At 41.3% G+C, this 22,966-nt stretch overlaps 1 protein-coding gene across 2 annotated transcripts in view; it reads left to right on the top strand.

Moving 5' to 3' along the window:
- Positions 1-2,120: 2,120 nt before the first annotated feature.
- CEMIP2 (cell migration inducing hyaluronidase 2) overlaps positions 2,121-22,966 on the top strand; it is a 78,116-nt gene continuing 57,270 nt past the window's right edge. The window contains exons 1-4 of one of the 2 annotated variants that reach the window (XM_065878779.1): positions 2,121-2,264; positions 16,590-16,929; positions 21,257-21,397; positions 22,001-22,562. In XM_065878779.1, coding sequence (XP_065734851.1) covers positions 16,602-16,929; positions 21,257-21,397; positions 22,001-22,562 — 1,031 coding nt within the window. In that variant the 5' untranslated portion in view covers positions 2,121-2,264; positions 16,590-16,601. Of the gene's footprint in view, positions 2,265-16,589; positions 16,930-21,256; positions 21,398-22,000; positions 22,563-22,966 lie in introns of those variants that run through there. The other variant, XM_065878780.1, reaches the window with a different exon arrangement.

Here is a 22,966-nt window from a genome sequence, read left to right as displayed (position 1 = left end):
CCTGGACACATTGCCTTTTCCTCTCTGCCTTCCTTTTATAAGCGTACATGTGATTGCAGCTAGGGCCACCCTGAAAACCCAGGAAAATCTCCTCAACTCGAGATCCTTAATTTAATCTGCATGGGCCCTGTTTCTCTGTAAGGGGACATTTCCAGGTTCTAGTGATGAAAATCTGATATCTTAGGGGGACTATTTTTTAGCCTACCACACAGGGTCACACAGTTCCTGTCCTGTCCTTACAAGGCATGGTCCTGGACATCTCACCTTTAGATTACTAAAATAGTCCTTTGTTCCCCCCAGTTTGTGGTTCAAAACCATCTGCCTTATTTTAAGAACATTCCTCCCTCTTCCAGAGGGGACAGTGGCTCCCAGGGTTGGGTGGTTTCTTTAAGGTCTCAGCACTAGACCATGTTGCTATTTTAGAGGCATCTTTCCAAGGTTTTATTTAATTCCGGGATGCACTCTAGCACTGTTTCTCAAACTTGCATATTCCCAGCATCTCTAATTCCGTAGATGGTGCGAGGTTTGGCAATCTAAAATTTTCAAAGTGGCCCACAGGAATTTTATCAGCCAAGATTTAGAAACATTGATTCCAGCAAAGTCCTGAAGCAAAAACCCTCGAAATAGGGAATTCCCCTTCCCGCCTGCTGGGTGTGTCATGGTTGCATGACTGAGGTTTTTTTAAAAGGGTGGAGAAAAAAGAAAAGAGCAACCCTGAAAACTGAACAGCCTATCTGTACAGTATTCCCTGAAAGAGCTCCCTAGCGGGAAAACTTCCAATTCCGGATTAAGTGGCGGATGGCGACAGCCTGGATTTGGCAGTCCTGCTGCTGTCACTAGCCCGGGACCTCGTAGGTCTGAGTGATAAAGCCCCGGCCGCGCCCTCAGCGGGAACCAAGCTTTCCCTCGGTGAGAGCAGCTCCAGCTGTGGTGGCGGCCAGGCTATTCCAGCCCTAGTGTGGGTGTCCATAGAGAGGTACATCGCAGTTGGGGTGGGCGGGGGAGTGGCCTGCAGCGCCACTCCTGCAAGTGGCAGCCACTCCAGAGTGGCGCGGGCAGGGGGCGTGGGGAGACGTAGGTATATTTATTCTGGCGTGAGAGCGGGATGCTGGGACCGCTCTACGCTGCCGGAGGAGCTGTCCTGAGTCGAGAGCTGGCCGTTCTCCCGAAAAGGCTAAGAAACCAGAGCCGGTGATTGGCCAGGTGGGGGCAGCCGTAGTGCGGTGGCCGAACGCACAGAAAAATTTCGGGAGTTGCGGAAGTCCCTTCGGGGATGATGGGGCGCAGTTTGGCTCAGCCAGGAGCGATGAAGGGGCATGTCCAGCTCAGCCGTGAGATGTTGGGGCGCAAAGTCAGGCTCCCCCGGGAGGTGACAGGGGTATAATGTCCAGGTCAGCCTTGGAGTGATGGGGGGGCGCAGTGTCAGGCTCAGCCGGGAAGTGATGAAGGTGCAGAGTCAAGCTCAGCTGGGAGGTTACGGGGGCTCTGGGTTAGGCTCAACCTGGGGTTGATGGGTGCCGCAGCGTGGGGGCGCTGCTTGGGGGGCCTGCTCCGGCAACCGGGCGGTCAGGTGCTGTTCCTGGGCGCCGCAGCGAGAGGCGCTGAGCCCCGACGTTCGCAGCTCGCCCTGAGCTGGGGCAGCGGGAGGAGCCCTGCGCGGTCACCGCCTCCTCCGGCCACAGGCTCCTCCTCTCCCCCCGCCTTCTTCGTCTCGCCTGCCCGAGCGCCCAATCAGCAGCCCTCGGCCCAGCAGAGCCGGGTTGCTTGTCTGGGCGGCGGAGGCTGAGCGCGACCCAAGCGAGCCGCGGCGCCCGCCGACCAGGGACAGGCAGGACTCCCGGAACCTCGCTTTGCCCCGCGCGGCCGCCCCCCACTTCATTGTCGCGCGGACGCTTCGGCCCAAGCCGCCCGGGCCACGATTCTCCTCCTCTTCCTCCCGGAGGGGAAGGAACGGAGACGGAGGAGTAGCTGCTCCGGAGAGAGCAAGCCGAGGCCCTTGCCCCTGAGGCTCGGGACTGGAGGAGGAGGAGGAGGCGGAGGCGGAGGGAAGTGCGCGTCATTCCCGGGAGGAGAGTGTTTCACCTCCTGGCAGAGGCTGCGGCTGCCAGTTGCTTAAAAGCGGCAGCGGCGGCAGGCCGGGGCTGGAGGGGCTACCTGGCCATGGAGGGAAGATCCAGATCCTGGGACGCCAGGAGCTCGGCTCTGTCTCTTTGGACTGCTGTGTAGGCACCTGAATTAGCCGACGCTAAGCGGGGGAGGGGAAGGTAAGAAGCAACGGGGTCACCAGCCCCCGCCCCCTCCACTCTGCCTCCCTTGCTGCCCGCTGGGGGCCACTGCCAGGACGCGGACCATGGTCCTCCGCTCCTTCCCGGCTCCCGGCAGTCAGGCATTGGGGCATTTCTATTGAAACGGCAAAATCCTCCCGCCTCCCATAGCACCCTCCCTCCCCCCCCCCCCCCCCCCCCGCGCGCCGCCTTTCTCCTCTTTGGATTAGGAGTAACAAGACTCCTCCGAGTAAGTCCTGTCCATAAGAAAGGGTCTTTGGGAACCACATCTTGATTTCTTTCTCTCCCTCGCTCTTTTCATTGCTTTTACGGGGAACCAAACAATGGACCTTTGAAAGTCGGTGTGAACAGTCTTAAATTTTCTGGAGAGGGCTGGCTTGGGGGAATAAACCCCACAGGAAGCCGACTACAGTGAAAGGTTGGTGGAATGTGCATTGCAGAGTTTCGGCTTCAGTGAGCGCGCGCGTACGCGTTTGGGGTGATCTTTGTCCCTTTATTACCCTGGGTTGGTGCCCACCCCCCCGTCTCCCACCCCAGTTTCTTTTAGTTAAGGTAAGGCGACTCTTTAAGGTCTCGTGCAGCTTTCTTTAAAGCTGGGGAAAGGCTTAGCACTGGCCCCCACTTCCAGCTTTCCTCTGCAAAGTTGGGAGGTCTTGGCAAAGGAAGGGGGTCCGGCTCTGTGAGGACCCCTAAGTGCTGCGGTTAATGCTGGTTGCTACACCCCTTGTAATAAAACCAAGGTTCTGACGTCCCTGGATGCTGTCTGCTGAGGGTTGATTTGTGTCCCCAGATTTCCCGTGGAGCGGAAGCCGCTCACTTAAATTCTCCGCATTAGGTTAGGAAAACAGACTTTGATATATGTCTCCTTTCATCAGCAGTAAGGGTTAAGGATAGAGTGCTTAATAATTTTAAGAACTTTCATTCCGCACAGGAGCCACTCACTGGCTTGTGTTCACTCCCCTTGTTTCAGTGTGACTGTGATGCGATGCTGCATAATTACGCGTGTTGAGGGTGTGCAGATACTCTCTTCGTGAGCTCTTCCCAGTACAAAGTGAGAAGAATTTAGAGGAAGGGGGATGGAGGGAGGTTTCACCTGAGCTGAGTGAAGACTGAGTCCTCAAAGCAGCCAGGCTTACCTGTTGGAAATGTCTCTGTTTTAAAAGCAAATACATTTAGGTTCTGATGAACCTATGGGCAGGACAGGAATAAAGACGCAGACATAGAGAATGCACTTGAGGACACCGGGAGGGGGAAGGGTAAGCTGGGACGAAGTAAGAGTAGAATTGACATATATACACTACCAAATGTAAAATATCTAGCTAGTGGGAAGCCGTTGCCTCGCACCGGGAGATCAGCTCGGTGCTTTGTGACCACCTAGATGGGTGGGATAGGGAGGTTGGGAGGGAGACGCAAGAGGGAGGGGATATCGGGTTTTTGTATATGCATAGCTGATTCACTTTGTTATAAAGCAGAAACTAACACAGCATTGTAAAGCAATTATACTCCAATAAAGATGTTAAAAAATAAAATAAAAACAAATACATTTAAAATATTTAGCCTTATGGTTCTTTGGTTGTCTAGAAAGGAGCTATTAATGTTTGTTTGACCCTTGAAGGAAACTTGGTATTTTCAGAATTGGTCTGGGCATCATACTTTGGTTGTATCTTTGATTAGCTATGCAGAGGGTTTGCATTTCTGGGCAAAGCAGAAGGTAGTGCACTTCCTCTGTTTAGTAAACATTGGCTAGCACCTTTTGATGCTTTATCCTTTACATTAAAACCATTCCTCTCAATTTTCTGTGTACCTGCACTACAGGATGTGTGTGTGTGTGTGTGTGTGTGTGTGTGTGTGTGTGTGTGTGTGTAACTGGAAGTCTTGTGGTTTTCAGTTCAGTCCACCTGACGCTGGCTTATCTGAATGTGTTTACAGGCCCAGAAAAGTAAGGTTAGAAGTGAACTCTGAGTCATCCCCTGTTTCCCTTTAACAGTCTGTGAATGAGCAAGCAAGGGGAGGACTGGGCACTGTGTGTGTGGACAGGAAAATTGAATCAGTGAATTCTTACATGGTACTTGTTTAGATTTCCTTTGTCACAGCTAATTGAGTAAAAGTCTTTGTTTTTTTTTTTAAGGATTATTGGATTTTTTTTCTTTATTTATTAATTTTGGCTGCATTGGGTCTTGGTTGCTGCACGTGGGCTTTCTCTAGTTGCGGCGAGCGGGGTCTAGGCGAGTGGGGGCTATTCTTCGTTATGGTGCGCGGACTTCTCATTGCGGTGGCTTCTCTTGCTGCGGAGCATGGGCTCTAGGCGCTCAGGCTTCAGTAGTTGCAGAACGCAAGCTCAGTAGTTGCAGAACGCAAGCTCAGTAGTTGTGGCTCGTGGGCTCTAGAGCGCAGGCTCAGTAGTTGTGGTGCACGGCTTAGTTGCTGTGCGGCATGTGGGATCTTCCTGGACCAGGGCTCGAACCCTCAGCATTGGCAGGCAGATTCTTAACCACTGCGCCACTAGGGAAGTCCCATGAAGTCTCTTTCCTTGGTTTGGCCTATAACCCCTCAAATTTTCACAAGTCAGGAAACTTTCACAACAGGAAACCAGAATGGGGCAACACCTCATTCATGTTCTAATAGACATAATCAAGCCTGTTCTCAAACAGCTATCTTGGAAATGAAGAGGAAACAAAGCAGAGAGTAAGGTAGTCTTGTGGGCCATTTCTGAATTTGAAAAGTTACTACTTACTAGCTATGTGCCTCTGGGCAAGTTTCTGAAATTGAGAATGATGAACCACATGTCAGAAAGAGAAAATTTAAATTATCATTGTCAAATCAACAGTTTTACTCACATGGGATGCTGTATGTAAATGTGTACCTTGTAAAGTGCTGTAAAATATTTATGAGTATTGCATCATCCACCCACCCACCATCCCTTCAGCTAACAATTATTAATCACCTATTGTGTGTCAGGCTTTCTGGAAGCAATCTGATTGCCCACTCTCTTTGTGGAGTGTTCTTTTTGGTAGGGAGAGGGAGTTGGATGAATTGGTTGAAATTCCAGAGGTCACAGGAAGCAAAGATAGGGACTTCCCTGGGGGTCCAGTGGTTAGCTGCCAGTGCTGGGGGCGCCTGTTCGATCCCTGGTCAGGTAACTAAGGTCCCACATGCCTCGAGGCCAAAAAAAAAAAACCCACAAAAAACAAGGAGCAAAGATAACCTGGTGGCTTCCATCTATAAAGAAAGATAAAACAATCTCTGCTGTTGAAGAAATGAGTCTATTCAGGTACAAAAGGAAATGAACAATTAGAAAGCCCAATAAGTGTTTGGAGAATTATGCATAGAATGCTTTAAGAACCCAGAGGAAGATCAGATTGGGAATGGGAGGGGGAAGCAATTTAGTGAAAAGTAAAATTTACTAAATCAGACATAATAGTAGGGGCTGCAAACTGGTGTTAGACGTACCATTTTGAAATGTAAAGATTGGAGGACTTGAAGTCAGAATTGAGTTTAAAACAAAGCTCTGACAATTGTTAACCATTTGCTTATTGGGCAGATCCCCAAATTCTTCACATATTGTTTCTTCATCTGTAAAATAACTTTATGGAATTCTTTGAGGATTACCTTTGATTTAATTTGCTGTGTATATGATAAAGTACCATACAAGCTAATGCTGTTTGGTACCTTCAAAATATGTTCTTTTTCAAAGCTGTAAATAGATACAGTTTATAACTTAGTCTGATTGGTCTCAGTCACAGATTTCTATTTTATTGGCCCTTTCCTGAGTGTGCTGAATCCCATCTTGAGTGCAAGTCTTCAGCTGTTGTCATATGGTGAGTCTCACTTGTTCAGGCATCTTCATCTCAGCCATAGGAAATCTTTTCATCGCGTTTGGGTTGTGAACGCTAATTAGAAGGATGGGCTGTCTAGTACAGTACATCAATTGAGAGGGGCTTGTCTGGGTCTGTACTGTAACGTCTGTACTCTCCTCCCTCCCTCCCAAGACAGGCTAGTCCTTCTGTTTGTCTTGATCCTAACAAAATGAATATAGAAAAGGAAAAAGAAAGGACAAGAAAAACTATACATCTATGTTTTTGAGACCATGAAAATCACCCTTAATAGTTTTCTCCATTTGTATAGAGGTGTAATTTTCAACTACACTATTAAAGAAAGGCTGTGCTCTCAATAGCAACAGCTGCTGTCTAGGTGAAACTTGAATCTGTAAGCAGTACTTGCTTTGATATACTTGCCTTAATTCTCTGCTTGAAATGGACTTAAGCTCATCTGACATTTTAATAAATTGCCTTTGATAGAAATCCATACTCAGTATTTAAAACTGCCATGTTAAATGTGACTTTTTGGGGGAAGGGTGATATGACTGTAAATCAGTTCGCAGGACAGTTACACATGCTGAATCTTAGCATGCAGTTTGAATGGGCCTCAAAAATAATATTAAAATGAGGAAGTTGAGACCCAGAGAGGCTAACTAATTAGGTAAGGTCATGTAGTAAATTAATGGCTGAGCAGGGACAATAACCCCTTTGTCCCTATTTCCAGCCAGCATATTTTTTTCTCCAATATACTCTAATTTGTTACTCTTTGGTTTTGTTAGCAATTTAGTTATTTTAATGTTTTAATATGATATAATTTGCATTCTGGCTTAGAAATCCACTGCGCCCAAGTTTAAGGCAGACACTGTACCTTCTGTTTTGTTTGGGAGAATCTGGATATGATATGGTGCACAGAGTGGGGTGAAGCTACTTGTAATAAGTTTGTCAGATAAGGAACTAAGCGTAAAAGTAACATTAACTTTACTTGCATTTTCTATGAATAGTCTACTAATTTAAAATATTGTTGAAGTGCACATTTTTTAGAAGAAGCAAGTTCTTCTGAGTAAGAAACATTACTCAGATTTGTGTTGTGAAACATATGATAAAAGCATATTAGGAATAGGTTTGCATGTTCTTTTGTTTTTCCTGTACTTGCTTTGGGAAGCCTTTAATGCTGGTTGTTAGAAACTATGACCAGCAAATATTTTGTTACATTCCCAAGATGTACAAGGCACTGTGCAAGTTGCTGTGAATGATACAAAGATGTGTGAGGCATAGGGTCTTTATTAAAATGTCTCTTTACAAAAAGTGAAACAGACTCAAAGCTGTGTATGACTTCAAACTCAGAATTGCTATCTCCCAGCAAATCAGTCCTTTGATCTAGTAGGCAAATCTGCTCTGAAATTGTTATTATTAGACTAACCAGACTTGTAACAAGATATTTATTTTCATTACATGGTGACACGTGATAAACCTTTCACTTTATTTACTTTATCAGGGCCTCATCTTAGTTTGGACAATAAGTAAAACTTTGGCAACATTCGATAAGATTTTATATTATGAAAAGTTTGCCTGGGAGAGCTTGTGGCGGTCTTAGCTTTAATGTATTTTAAAGGTGACTTTTTTTTTTTTTTTGCGGCACGTGGGCCTCTCACTGTTGTGGCGTCTCCCGTTGCGGTGCACAGGCTCCGGACGCGCAGGCTCAGCGGCCGTGGCTCACGGGCCCAGCCGCTCCACGGCATGTGGGATCTTCCTGGACCAGGGCATGAACTCGTGTCCCCTGCCTCGGCAGGCGGTCTCTCAACTACTGCGCCACCGGGGAAGCCCAGTGTGTTGTCATTTTAGGGGCAGAGTTCAGTGGTAGATTTTAGTTCACACATGCAAAGGAAGATATTAGTAGTAGTCTGATGGTATACATTTGGGTAAGTAAGTTTGGGATTTAATAAAATCAGACTATCACCCCTTTAGACACACCAGCCTAGTGTCTTTGCCTCAACATATATTGTAATTACTTGTTTACCTGTGTCATCGTCTGACACCCACCCCCCCAACGCTAGGCTATGCGCTTCTTGAAGGTGGAGATCATGTATATTTTTTGCACTGCTGGGTCCCAATCATCTAGCAAAATCCTTGTCTCATAAGCAATCCCCAAACCTGAACGCATTCCCTGTTTGGCAAGGCTTTTCTCTTAAATATACTGTATGAAAAATAGACTATGTGTTGTAGGTTAAAAAATATATATACATTTGGATTCTGATCCTGCACCTGCCATTAATAGAAACTTTGCTTTGATGTTGGATTGAGTAGCCTGGATCACTTCAGTCTGGGCATCTCATTATTCATCTGGAATATTTCTTAGTTTGAAAGGCATGTCAAAACATACTTGGTATATGTTTCCTACTGTCATTGCATTTTGATGTCTGTATGTCACTGGATCATAAACTTTTGGTACACCTGTACTGATTTATCAAACACATCTCTGTTGTCTTTTCTTTTTTCCCCACCTTTCAACATTCTACCAACATGACTTTCTTGAATTTTTCTTCTGGAAAAGCATCTTAAAGCTTTGTCCCTGGCGCTCGGCAGAGAATGTAGCCCACAGGCAGCTCTGCCCTTTGCTATGACCTTAATTAAATCAGCCTCCCTCAGGTCAGACTTAGGCTTTGGTTCTTTCTTTCGAAGGCCAGCTGCAAGGCTGATGACATGCCTGCGTCTGCCATTGTGTGCCTCTGCACAGCCATCCGTCACTGTCAGCAGGTTGGGAGTCTCTCTGCTGTGTCCTCCCAGCCAGTGGGGAAAAAGGGCGAAGGGGGATGGTCTAAAGACCCTTGAGAGGGAGGGGAGAAAAAAGAACAGCTTTCAGTAGAAAGAATTAAGGAGAAAAAGGAATCTGAGGAATAATAGTCAGAAGAAAGGAAACAAGTGAAGAGCAGAGAACTGGTAGGTAAAATGACCCTCTCCTCTCTCCAATTTTCCAAGTTGAAGAACAATCATGCTCTAGTTTTGCTTATCCTTTAGTTCTTTACTTCTACCCAGAGGCCTATGTACTTTGCTGTTTTTTAAAAATTTTATTTTTGATTGGGCGAGGAATGTGAGATATTGTTCAGTTGTCACCCTTTCTACCCGCCTTGGTCTGTAGATCTGTATTTTTGCCCCTTTTGTTTCTCTTTTGTTTCCCGGGATAATGTTCTCCAGCCTTTTCGCTCTATCAGCCATCTTGGCTTTAGGGTCAAGCGTTGCTTTTCATGGACGGATCTGAAAAAAGACAGGATTAATGAGTATATTTGGTGGCAGAAAAATCAGACATCTGCCTCCTGTACCTTGCATAAGTGAGAGGAGTAAAATAATGAATTAAACTATTTCTTAAAGGTCACTTACTTTAAAGTGGGAAAGTGTTCACTGGGTTTACTTTGGGCATTAGATATTATAAATAAAGACTTTTGATGGACCATATTTTAACAGGAGATTCCAATAGAATTTGCCAAGGATATATACACTTTAGTGAAATTGTAGCTAATTTGCTAATCTGAAATCCTTAAATACAGACCCATGAGCATATATTGTTTCATTGTTTTCCAGGAAAGCACACTCTTAGTATTTGTAGTTAATTTTTGTTTTCCAGGAATTTACTGTTTTCTGACTATAGTTTTATAGCAAAGAGAGTATAGATTAAGTGAAAAGTGAATTTCTAAGCAGGGAAAAAAATGTCTTCTAACTTTAAATAATAATTATTCCAACTCAAATGCTTAGTGGGAAAAAAATTTCTTTCTAGTAAATTTAGTCTTTTTAGGATTATATGTTTGAAATATTCCTTGTGATTTCTCGGTATTGTGGTTTAATAGAGTTAGTGTGTATTGAGAGAGTTATTTCCTTTTGAGAGGGAAGATAATGTGAACAATAAATGGTACCAAACTGGGAGTCAGGTGCATATTGGTGTTTATATATAATACTAGGTTAACTTTTGAGTATATCATTCATCATATGTGTCAAAATTGACCAAGTGGAGAAAAGAAGGTGGAAGATTAGAATTAAAGTGTCTCAGTACCTTATCCTTTTACTTCATAGGGAGCTGTTTATGGTTCAGGGTTGGTGCATTCCCCTTCTATTTCTGAACATTGGCCTCAGTGTGATCAGCTTAGTGAAATGAGCAGGAATCAATGCAGGTAAACTAACCCTGCAAAGTGTATTATTTCTTGGGAATGTGCCAGACAGTTGCAGGTGCTAGTGACTCATCCTGATTTGGAGAATTGAAGGACAAAGACAGAAGGGCTATGACAAGTGCTGGGTAATAATGGAGAATGTGTGAATGTGACAGTGTGAAGGCACTGTCCTGTTTAGAAGTCTCAGTATTCATTTCTTTGCCAGTCTGCTTACACAAAACCAAGCAGATCTCTGAATGAAAGTGAACTTATTTTTTTCCCCACCATCTGTCTATTTTCTCTCAAGTAGCTATAGGAATAGACCTAGCATTTATGCTGAATTCCTTTGCAGTCATTGTTGTAGAAAAATGTGTTTTATCTTGTTTGGTCTGGGAATAGAATATGTAATTAAGTATATTCTGCTAAACTATGTATAAGAGAATTCCCCCTCTCCGAAACTCTTTGTTTTATCCTTTGCATTTGAAAATCTTTATATGAGAATATTGATCACACTTAAATATTTGACAGTTTGTGAAATTGAAGATCCTAAAAGTCAACTTCGCTAAGTTTGTTTCTTACTGCATAATTTTGTATGATTGAGTTGTTGAGCTCATTGTTTATCAGCTACAGACATAATCTGAATCTAAAACAAAGCTAGATGAAACATCCTATCTCCTACTCCCCCCGCCCCCCGCCACAAAAAAAACCCAAACCTGAAAATCACCTTGATGTTATTCTCTCTTGTCCTTCACTTAAAAATAGGAGATTGGAAGTTAGAACCATTAATTGAAAGTTCAAGGCCATTAAGAGCTGGTTAAGAATTTTGTTAGGTCATGATTACTAGTAATTATAAACAAAATTATCATTTGTTTTCATGATAATTCGCAAACACCTCTCTTTCCTGGCATAATTTACTTTTATTTTTGCTGTGACTGAGCACACCAGTCAGTGTGTTACAAAGACCTACTAAGATCTTAATAAAAGGAAAAGTTTCCTTAGCCAGGTTTTGGCCAGTTGTACTGAAACTCTCAGAAAGTAGACTAATTTGTAGAGCTGACCTTTAGGTTGGATACTGTTTCAAGAATTATGTCCTTGATCAAAAAAAGATAAACTTGAGGAGATCATGCCAGTTTCTTGACTGTTCCTACACACCTGAATTTTCCATTCAGAAATAAGTTTTTATACCAAGTGTAGGCAGGATTTAAAAGGGCTTAAATGAGTCAAAAGTATTGCATTTTCATTAGGTGTTCAGTATGATGGGGCCAATATGCATGGCATAGCAATGGGCTGTGGGACACCCCTATGTTGGGTTGGAGGGGCTGGATGATTTTGCACTATAGGGCAAGTGTCCTCAACCACTGTGTAAGTGATAAGCACTTGTGGTAGGCAGTTGGCCTTCTGTATTAGTAGCTCAGCAGTAGAAAGAAAATGAAAACTCAACCCTTTTAAAGGGTTCTTAGGAGTTTTGAATTAATTGCCGCTATCTCTGTATTGAGAAGACTTTTGCTTTGATCATAGCATTTATTTGCTGTCAGCGTAACAATATAAAGTGGAATGGAACATCTCCTTTTTCCTAAGTACCTACTGCATTTCATAGTGTGTGGTTAAAACTTACAAATATTGTGAAAAGTTGAGCTTGTCTAGATGGTTTGCTGTTCTGTATCTTTAGAATTTCTATTTGCAGTTGTTAATAATAACTTTTAGTCACCCATTAGATTGCATATTAGCATTTTGTAAAAATTAATGCGTTGACTTTTTTGCTTGAAGTAGTAAATGTTCTCAATTTTTCCCAAATTAGGGTAACTAATATGGAAATTAGACAAATTTCCCAGAGCCTCAAGGATGTTGAAAAAGGAGTAAATGGGAAATTCCAATGTGTGTGTGTGTGTGTGTGTGTGTGTGTGTGTGTGTGTGTGTGACAGAGAGAGAGAGAGAGAGAGAGAGAGAGAGAGAGAGAGAGAGAGGAAAACAGTAAGTTCTAAGTTCAGTAAGCACTTACTGAGTTCCTACTGGGTGTAAGTTCCTGTGAGAATACCAAGAAGAGTAAGGTGTTGTCCCTGCTCTCAAGAGGCTTTTGGTCAACTGCAGGAGATGGACACGTACTTAGGTTAACTGCAACATAAGGCAGAAAGCAAGGTGATTCAATAAGAGTTTTAAACAGAGTACAGGGAAGAACAGGCAGGGAACTTATTTTGGAATCCTGAGAAGCCTTCATGGATGAAATAGCACAGTATTTGAAAACTTTATAGGAGACTCTCTTAGTTTTCTTAAAATCATGCCCCTTTTTAATAGGTCAAAAACCAACTATGATCTCCTTTAATGTTGTTGAAATTTCAAAATAAATTACTTTCTGTGATTATTGTAATTTATAATCAAATTAATTAATTGAATACTCTTACCAGCTGTAAGCCCCTCCCACAGTTACTGTTTGAGTTTATACACTCTTTTTATCCAAAAGAAGAATTTTATTTAAAATAACCGCAAATTTTTAAGGTATTTTTTTTTGTGAGGGCAACTGAGAGTTTGACAAAAGTACTAGGTTTTGAACGCTACCTCTTTTTTCAGTATTTGCATATCTTTAAGTTGATATGATTTTTTCATACTTTTAGTCATTTCTTTCATATTTACTTTAAATTTTGCCTAAATTCCTGGTGCAAATTTTTAATTGCGTGATTTTATTTTCAAATTAATTATTACCAAGCCTTTTGGGCTACTAGGTTTTTAATCATCCAGGAAATAAATACTCACAAGATAATTCTTCTAAGGAACATCTAAGTACCAAAAATTGTGCTCCAAAAGCTTTGTAGAGTGTATTTCCAAATTTGATATGAATGACTTGGGTTATTCCTCATTTTGGATTGTTTGTGTTTAGGGGTTTAGCACAGTCCAAAATAACTTAAAATATATCTTAAAATACTGGTGTGTTCCTTCTGTATACTATGTGATTTCCACTAGAAATACAGCCCTTTTAAAAATGACAGGTGATATAAACAAATTAACAGTATATTAAGTAAAAACTTCCATCTGTAGTAAAAATTTTAAAGTGACACCTAATGCTAGCCTTGAATAAAGCTTGAAAGCCAGGGGAAACTCTTCATCCTCTTTCTTCCTCTATTAGGTTTCTCCGTTGTTCTTGGGAACATAAACTAATGTTCAAACTAATGCTACCAGTAGTGACAACCTTATGGACTGAACAGCCTGGGAACCTATCACAGTATTTCATGATATTTCTTTGGTCAGTTTCACTCTTCCTTCAAGCAAGTGATTTAAAATTGAATTTAGGACTCTATGTATAATATTGTTTAACTTTTTATACTATTTCATTGACACAAATGCTGTTAAAATGAATACTTGGAATAATTAAAAATAAATAAATAATAAAATTGAATTTAGGAATTGCATTTCTTGGGGATGCTGTATATCTTTTATCTTTATCCCCCATAGTCCCTACCACAATTCTCTAATGACAGTAAGAGCTCGCAATTGCTTATTGAATGAGTGAAATGACAGTTTTTTCCCATGAAAAATTGAAATCTAGTTAGCAATCAATATATTTTAAAGTAATTGATTTATAATACTACTAAAGCAAGCTCTTAAATGTAAAGTGAAATCCTAAAGCAATGTATTTGTGTCTTATTAAAAAATTGTAATAAATTGCGAGGAAAATCTGCATATTATTTTCTTGTAAATTTATTCTAACATAGTTTCAATAATGTGTTACTTAGGAAAATAATGATTGTATTTGTTGCTTATGTATTTACATGTTTTTCAGTAAAATAGAGCTAATGGACTCATAATATGTAGAAAAAAATATATACAGTTTTGCAGAAGGGTCCTGGGGAAAACATACCATGATTACCATTGATTTATTGGTCATGTGAGTTTGTGGCAGACACCATCTGAATTTTCATGTTAGGATACCATTTTGTGAATGTGAAGACAAATATTTTTCCCAGTGGGATGGTGACTTCATTTAGGCTCTCACTGCCTTTTTTTCTATTGCTTTGGGTACATCTGGAGACATTATCCCCCACAGAAGGGGCCTCCAGGCTGTTAAGTAATAACAACCTTTCTCACCCTGAAACAATAAAGTATCAAGTGATTTCAGCTTCAAACAAAAGATTTCTACTCCCTTTCAGAGGAGATTATAGTCTGATTCCCCTCTCACCCTGGTGAGCCTGGCACTCAAGAGTATCTAGTTTAGTCCTTTCTTCCTTAATAGATGATCATAAAGGGGTCTTTGTCATACTCTCTCATTTGTTCCAGCAGGATGTATCTATTATTTTGGTCGGCTGCTTGACACATACAGCAGTTTCTGCAACAGCACCTTCGATCATGTTGTTCTCCCTTTGTCATAGAGCTTAAGCTTCATCTAAATAATTACCTTTGTTCAGAAATCAAATCCCGCAAAGCAAGTGTTTTTGACAGACACACTCTGAGAAAGTTCTTTGCCCCATGTAAAATCTGCATCAATTCCTGATTAGATTCCCTTTCTGTCCCTATTAATTTCCAGGTCGTTTGGGTCCTGGGAACACTTATTTGTGGCTTCTTTAATGGCCACATTTTGTGTTTAATGGATTTGCTGTAATTTAGAGTAGCTTGGAAGTACCCTTTTTTGTTGTTTTGGCAGAAGGTGAGTGGGATTAATTATAAGAGTATTGAATGAAGTCAGGTGACTCTGAGATGCTGCAGTTGTTAAGGAAGGGCAGTAATGAACATCATGTTTCTTATTTATTCACAGTTGCTGCAGTAAGAACATTAAATGGCAGCGCTTCTTTCCCTCCCTCCCTCCCTCCCTCCCTCCTTCCATTCTTTCTCTTTTTCTCCCTCTCTACCTCCTAGCCTTCCTCTCTTTCTTTAACTTGGCAAAGTTACAGAGTAAGGTTTCATTCAAAACTTATTCTTTTATTCGAAAACTGGTAAATGCTTACTATAAAGAATATAGAAAGTAAAAAGGACTGCCGTTTTGTGTGTATGTCAGCTTCTCTTAGATAAGAAAGAATCATGTAGTCTGGTAAACTTCTGCATGAAGAAGTTCTGAGAATATTAAGGTGCCCTTTCAGACTCAACACAGTTCTTGTTATACCCTTGCAGAATTGATTCTTTGAAATTACTGCCTCTCAATTGTTTTGGAAGACACATGAGTGTAACTGTTAAGAGCCTGAACTCTAGATTCAAAATTCTTGGGTTCAAGTCCTGGTTCTCTGTAAACTAGCGAATCAACTTTTCTAGTCCTCAGTTTTCTCATGTGTAAAATGGGGATAATGGCACCTACTCATAGATGTGTCGTGTTAGATGAATACGACAAATTAAACGTATTAGATGAGTTAACACACTTAAGGTGTTTAGGACAGGGCCTGGCAGTAAAGTGCTCTATGAATGTTAGCTATTTTTTAAAATCATCTTAACCATAATCTTTGAATGCTACTATTTTTTAAACAAAATTTGAGGATTTAAAGGAATAATATAGACTTTCTCATTAAATGAATTCACAGTCTGTTAAGTGATAACATGGTTAAAAATAGTTCAGTTGCTTTACAAGGAGATAAATTTTGTGGAAAAATTAGACACCTAAACATGCATGCTTGCCTCCTGGAACTTGTTAGGGCCACCTTATGGTTCTCATATGACACGTGGACTCTAACTTCAATTTGAAGAGATTTACAGTAATGATACTCAAGGTGTGACCACCCGCTTCAGTGTCACCAAGGTACATTTTAAAAATGTGAACTCCAGGGCACTCTTTCCACCAATTGAGCCAGAATCACTGGGGTGGAAAGCCTGGGAATCTACATTTTTAACAAGATTCCCTGGTGATTCTTAGGCACAATTGAGAACAGTTGCCACAGAACAGTGGCTCTCAAACTAGATGCTCATTACTGTCACTTGGGGGGCATTTAAAAGATACAGATGCTGGGCTCCTGACTTAATTTTGGGAGTGTGGCACTGGACATTAACGTTAGTGGGTGATTATAATGTGCAGGGTGGAAGAGCCATGGCATTAGAAGACGATTAGTGGAGGTGATTGTTGACATAGTTTATTATACCAGGATGTAAGCTGACTTGATATTTTCAGAAAGTCATTACAGTGGTTACCAGGGGCTGGGGCGAAGTGGGGAATGTTATTGCTTAATGGCTATAGAGTTTCTGTTTGGGATGATGCAAATGTTGTGGAAATGGATGGTTGTAATGGTTGTACAACATTGTGAATGTGCTTAGTGCCACTGATTTTACGTTTAAAAATGGTTAAAATGGTAAGCTTCATGTTATGTATATTTTACCACAATACTAAAAAAAAAGCCATTACAATTCTCACATTTCTGAGCCTTAATTTTCTTTTCTTTTCACAGTGACAGTATATCATGCATGCCACTAACTCCAGGGGCCACTCCCCTGCTTTCCTGCAACCTCAGAATGGAAACAGCCATCGCTCATCTGGCTATGTTCCAGGGAAGGTTGTCCCACTGCGTCCCCCTCCTCCTCCAAAGAGCCAAGCTTCAGCCAAATTTACCTCTACCAGACCGGAAGCCCGGGCCACCTTTGCTTTCTCATCTGAGGAACAAGCCCAGAGAGAAAGCCGAAAGCAGAAGAGGCACAAAAATACTTTCATTTGCTTTGCTATTACTAGTTTTTCATTTTTTGTTGCACTTGCAGTCATTTTAGGAATATCCTCAAAATATGCTCCAGATGGTAAGTGCGTATGTGTGCATACAGAACCCATTCTAGGAGAAGAAAGAAGGGAAGGAAAGAGTAGAATAAATTCCGAAAAGTCTTTTGTTATTTTAACTTGGCTCTAGCTTACTAATATATAATTAGATAATATAAGGTGTATCTTCTTATGAATGAGAGCAATTGTTAAAGGAATCCACTGGAAATGACAAAATTAAAGGATTGCTCTTCCTTTCCATTTTCCCACTTTGTCCCAGGGCTCAAGACTTTCTTGGAGCATTTCTTTTCAAAATAGTAATTTTAAGAGTCTTTTTTGAAATCCTGTGGTAGCACAATTTCATCTTTTTTGGTAGGTATGATTTTCAGACTGACACAAGTTTTTAGTAATAAAAATTACTAAATGCAGTGATAAAGTATATTTAATTGAAAAATAAGTGAAAGTGGTAAGTTTTGTGTTCTGCCATTTGAAACCAGTTGAGGAGACAGCTCCAAAAGAGAAGCTTCCAATATTTTTGAGGAACAAAGCATATCCTTAAAGAAGAAGATCCATTAGTAGGTATAAGTTCTGATACACTTCTCTTCATAGTTAAACATCATTTAGGGAGATTTTAATTTCTTAAATGGCCTTTGCTTTTCAAGTTGGTAATATAACAGTACTTTGAATGATTTTGAAAAGTTTATTGTCAGTCAGCCTCAATATAGTAACAATGAAGAATGGCCTCATAATATACCCTATCTGTCTCTCCGAAAATCAAAGGGCTCAGCACTGTGGAAAAAGCAGACCAGGCCACTGGATTGGTACCATACTGGTCTGCATTTTTTTTTTTTATAGTCTGCAACAGATTTTTGTTGAATTAGTGCCTCCTTAAATGGGTATAATGTTTGAGAAGCATTTTACCAGTTATAAGACTTAGAAATATTAGTTTATTTAGTTTTCATGGGTGATTTAGGGGTCTTATAGACTTTAAGGTTTTGGGAGGAGGTAATGTCAATACTTCTAAGAAAATAGACCTAAAGTAAGAGAGATGTTCATTCAACATCTTTGTTGGCCAAGCCAGTAGACCACATAAAGAACTTGCAACATTGCTTTCCATTGCACATAGCATTGACTTTCTTTCCCCTTTTCTCCAGAGAAATAACCAAATTCACTGCTGTTGATTCATTCTTTCCAAGTAATCTTCAGTAAAGGGATGCTAGATTTTGGAAAATCAGAGCTGAAATCTGTGGCTTTAATTGATGTTTTCGTATTCTAGCTAAGACATTGAATTGCTGATGTGGTTCCTTGAATCAACATCGTTCAGTTTCACATTTTGGCAGTGTAAGGGCAGAATATCAGTGGAAAGATCTGGTATGCTGAAATATTTCAGGATCAGCCTCACTGTGGTTATGACTGTTATGTAACTTTGATAATGCATCCACTGCTCAACAAATGGGTAGCTGAGAAGGTAGGACTAGCTAAGCTAGTTTTTTGATGCTTTCTGCAGACTATGTATTTTCTCATTAAGTGTAGTTTACTGGAAAAAAACAGACTGGAATTTTTGGTGATAAAAAATTTCTAATGAAGCATGCTTTCCTGGGGAATAATTATAAACAATTAAGAGGAATTATATAACTATTATAGTAGGCTCTAGATCTTTTGAGACTTAGATTCCTTCTGGATTTCCTTCTGTAGCTGGGTGCAGTGCTTGTTACCTGGGACCTACATTTGCTTATGATATCATGGAGCATTCCAGCTAAATGTTTTATGGGTAGAGAGGGAGGTAGAAGAAAAGCTCAAGAAATCCTCAGTATTAAGTCAGAACGAATTCAAGACGTTTTTTGTTTCTTCGATGGGAATAAAAGTTTAAGGATTATTCTTAGTATAATAGTGATGATCATTGATTTATCAGAATTAAATATCAATGATTATGAAACTGCTAGGAGAAAAACTAATTCCATGAAATAATTGCCAAGGTCTTAACTAGTGGGACTAATTTTAACTGTAGTGGTTATTATTACCTCAAAGAGAAAGCGTGAGCCAACATGAATGCTTAGAAATAGATGCTTGCATTAGTGGTGTGCAAGTTCAAAATGAGGAATCACAGTTTTCTTCCTATAAAAAATTATATCTTTGTGATGTACCCAGTGTCTCTACTTTTTCTCATATTATCCCCCAGCATATACCTTCCACCTTCATATGATTTGCAAGCATATCCTGTCCATTCTTATCTTGGCTTAGTTTAAATGTAGGCTGTATCTTGCTATTCTAAATGAGCAACCAAATGGACTTGGATAGTAAGGGATATTTGCATCACTAGTATTCTTATCTCCCCTTCATGCTCCTCTTATTTAAATACTATCCACCCTTTGAGGATCTATGTCTAGTGTCTTCTGCTCCATTGAAGCTGCCTCAGTTACTCTAGCCCCACCCCTCCTTTCTCTGAGCTCTTTTTCATCTAAAGTAACTGCCACATTGTTCAGTATTACTTCATACATGGCGGCTTTTTCTCCCAAGCTAGGTTATATGCTCTGAGGGCTGTGAGCTCATTCTAAATTTTATAAATTATATACTTTATAAATTTTACACTATCTAGTCCAGAGTGGACAAATTGATCCTCAGTAACTACCTGGTCATTAGTTGGTCAAAATTGGTGTGATTTTTTTTCCCTCTCTTTTCTTCCAAATTATATCAGAAACTAAATGTCTCATGCATTAAATAGCTGTGGCAATGCAAAATACTTTTATGTTTTCATCATCATCTATTCAAGAGGCAAATTCTTTTATTGTAAACACTCCATTTATTTTTTATTTTATTTTTTAAGATTAATTTATTTATTTTTGGCTGCGTTGGGTCTTTGTTGCTGCATGTGGGCTTTCTCTAGCTGCGGTGAGTGGGGGCTACTCTTCGTTGGGGTGAGCAGGCTTCTCGTTGCCGTGGTTTCTCGTTGTGGAGCACGGTCTCTAGGCGTGTGGGCTTCAGTAGTTGCAGCACACGAGCTTCAGTAGTTGTGGTGCATGGGCTCAGTAGTTGTGGCTCACAGGCTCTAGAGTGCAGGCTCAGTAGTTGTGTCACACGGATTTAGTTGCTCCGCAGCATGTGGGATCTTCCTGGACCAGGGCTCAAACCCGTGTCCCCTACATTGGCAGGTGGATTCTTAACCACTGTGCCACCAGGGAAGTCCTCTTTTTTTTTTTTTTAACATATCTTACACGTTACTAACATATTATGTACACTATACACATCTGTTTTTTAAAAAAAAATTTATTTATTTATTTCGGCTGTGCCAGGTCTTAGTTGCATGCGGACTTCTTAAGTTGTGGCATGCATGTGGGATCTAGTTTCCCTGCTAGGGATTGAACCCGGTCCTCCTGCGTTGGGAGCACGAAGTGTTACCCACTATACCACCAGGGAAGTCCCTCAAGAGGAAAATTCTAACTCTAGTAAAGAAACGCTGCAAGGGAAGTAAACGTCATTTCTTAAAGGGGAACTTCCATATCACTCAACTTGCTGATTCATCTAGGTTTGGCTTCTCTAATCTGCTGTTTACTCATCTCTTAAAATGAGAAGTCATGTCTTTGGCCATTTGCCTCTTGAAGCTTTGTTGGGAAAGTGTATATGTCTGAAGATAGTGATGTTTATCAGCGGCTGCCTTTGGAATGAAAGAATTGCTATTATCACCTACTTTATGATTCACTGTGCATAGGAAGGAACCTGGGAAGACCTAATATACATATTGGTTAGCAATTTCTATTTTTTATTTATCAGTGTGTTGTGAACATAGTTTCTTTTCTAAAACGGCTTTCTACAGTGGGTCCAAGAACAATTCAGAGTTTTGCCTCTTACTGTTGATTTATTTCCAGAGTAGATAGTTCTGGCGAACTCTGTTTTCACCTTGTGGACTCTGACCCAAACTAGTGGATGGCGACTTGGTTTTGTGGTGAAACCCTTTTTTTTTTTTTTTGCGGTACGCGGGCCTCTCACTGTTGTAGTCTCTCCCGCCGCGGAGCACAGCCTCCGGATGCGCAGGCCCAGCGGCCATGGCTCACGGGCCCAGCCGCTCCGCGGCATGTGGGATCTTCCTGGACCCGGGCACAAGCCTGTGTCCCCTGCATCGGCAGGCGGACTCTCGACCACTGCGCCACCAGGGAAGCCCTGTGGTGAAACCTTTTTTATGCGTTGAGGAAGTAAAGGATTTGACACATCTCTGCCTGGTGGGATGGATGGAATTTCCATCCTTATGGAAGGAAATTAAAATATGTCAGCCCATTACTTGCAGGTTGCAATAAATGATGGTAGTACTTGGATTTGGCTAAAGGTATTTTTGCATATTGTTGGTTAATGGAATATCGATGTTGCATTGTTTTATAGAGAATTGCCCAGATCAAAACCCCCGTCTCAGGAACTGGGATCCAGGACAAGATTCTGCAAAACAAGTTGTTATCAAGGAGGGAGATATGTTCCGCCTGACCTCAGATGCCACGGTGAACTCTATAGTCATTAAGGATGGAGGTAAGTAGCAGTCCCTGTCTATGGGAACAGCAAGGTTGCTCTTTATTGCAGGGCAACGTTTGATGTTCTTTATGTAGAAAACTATTCTTAGCTTTTAGGATGTGGTGTCACTCTAACCATGGAGACAGGAAAAGTTCCTAAGGTAGAACAGTAGAATTCAAGAGCTGGAAGGGCCGTAGAAATCACTCAAGTCAAGACCCTTGATTTATAGAAAAGGAAATAGTTCCAGAAGGTCATCTCTCATAGCTAAATCTTTGTTACAACTATGAACAGTGATGAGAGAGTTAATGTGGGTTAACGTATGTGAAAATGAGATTCAGATTTGTAGAGTCTTACATATTTTTCTAGAAATGATGTACCTTTAAAGTGAATGGATTGAAATTCATACACATGGGCATCTTTAGGGTGTTGAGGTATGAACTCTCCATTTCTTCCTTTAATATGTTTTGAAAACAGGTTCAATTTTCTAAGCAGACTTCTAATAAATTCTTTGTCCCAACTTAACTGCGGAAGTGCTTTTTTCCCCTCTTAAGATGAAATTTATTTCTCTGTACCTCAGAAAGATGTTTCAGAAGTTGGCTTACTTAGTGTTATTCCCTGCAGGACTGCTTGTATTTGGGGACGATAAAGATGGATCCAGAAATATTACTTTGAGGACTCGTTACATCCTGATCAAGGATGGTGGGGCGCTTCATATTGGAGCAGAAAATTGCCGCTATAAATCCAAAGCGACAATTGTCTTGTATGGCAAGTCAGATGAAGGTGAAAGTATGCCAACATTTGGCAAAAAATTTATTGGTGTGGAAGCCGGCGGGACACTGGAATTACATGGGGCACAGAAGGCATCGTGGACGCTGTTGGTGAGAACTCTGAATTCCTCAGGCTTGACCTTTGGCTCCCATGCCTTTGAAAAGGACTTTTCCAGGGGCCTCAATGTGAGGGTCATTGACCAAGACACAGCCAAAATTTTGGAAATCGAGAGGTTTGATACGCACGAATACCACAATGAAAGTAGGCGACTTCAGAAATTCCTGAGAGACCAGGATCCAGGACGGATTGTTGCCATAGCTGTTGGAGATTCAGCAGTCAAAAGCCTCTTACAAGGAACCATACAAATGATCCAGGACCGGCTGGGAAGTAAGCTGATCCAAGGACTGGGCTACAGGTGGGCATACATATCTCTTTACTTTCCTTCCTGCTATGTATTAGCGTCTGTGTCTGTGTGAGAGGAGAGCGGGATGGAGAAAGAAACAAAATACTTCACAGTCTGACTTCAGGGGCCAGAATGGCCACTACCATTTGGAAGTCTCGTTGCCTCTTGCTTTGAACTGGAGGACAGAAGACTGTTTACAAAGTTCTTTTCTTGGCTTTGGTTTATGAAGCACTTTGTGAACCTTAGCGTTGGGCTTGTGAAAAATTAAGAACAGAAACGTACTGAAAGCAATCAGGCAGTTTAAGGAGATTGACTTCCTTCTTTTATTATCTTCTGAAGATCATATGAAGCTCAGGCTAATTGGAGGTACCTTATGAGTTGAAAGGTTAGGGCCCAATTCCGTGCTAAGGTGGAAA

This window comes from Phocoena phocoena, chromosome 6, assembly GCF_963924675.1.
Source record: "Phocoena phocoena chromosome 6, mPhoPho1.1, whole genome shotgun sequence".
NCBI lineage: Eukaryota > Metazoa > Chordata > Mammalia > Artiodactyla > Phocoenidae > Phocoena > Phocoena phocoena.
This window is presented reverse-complemented; position numbering and strand designations above follow the sequence as displayed.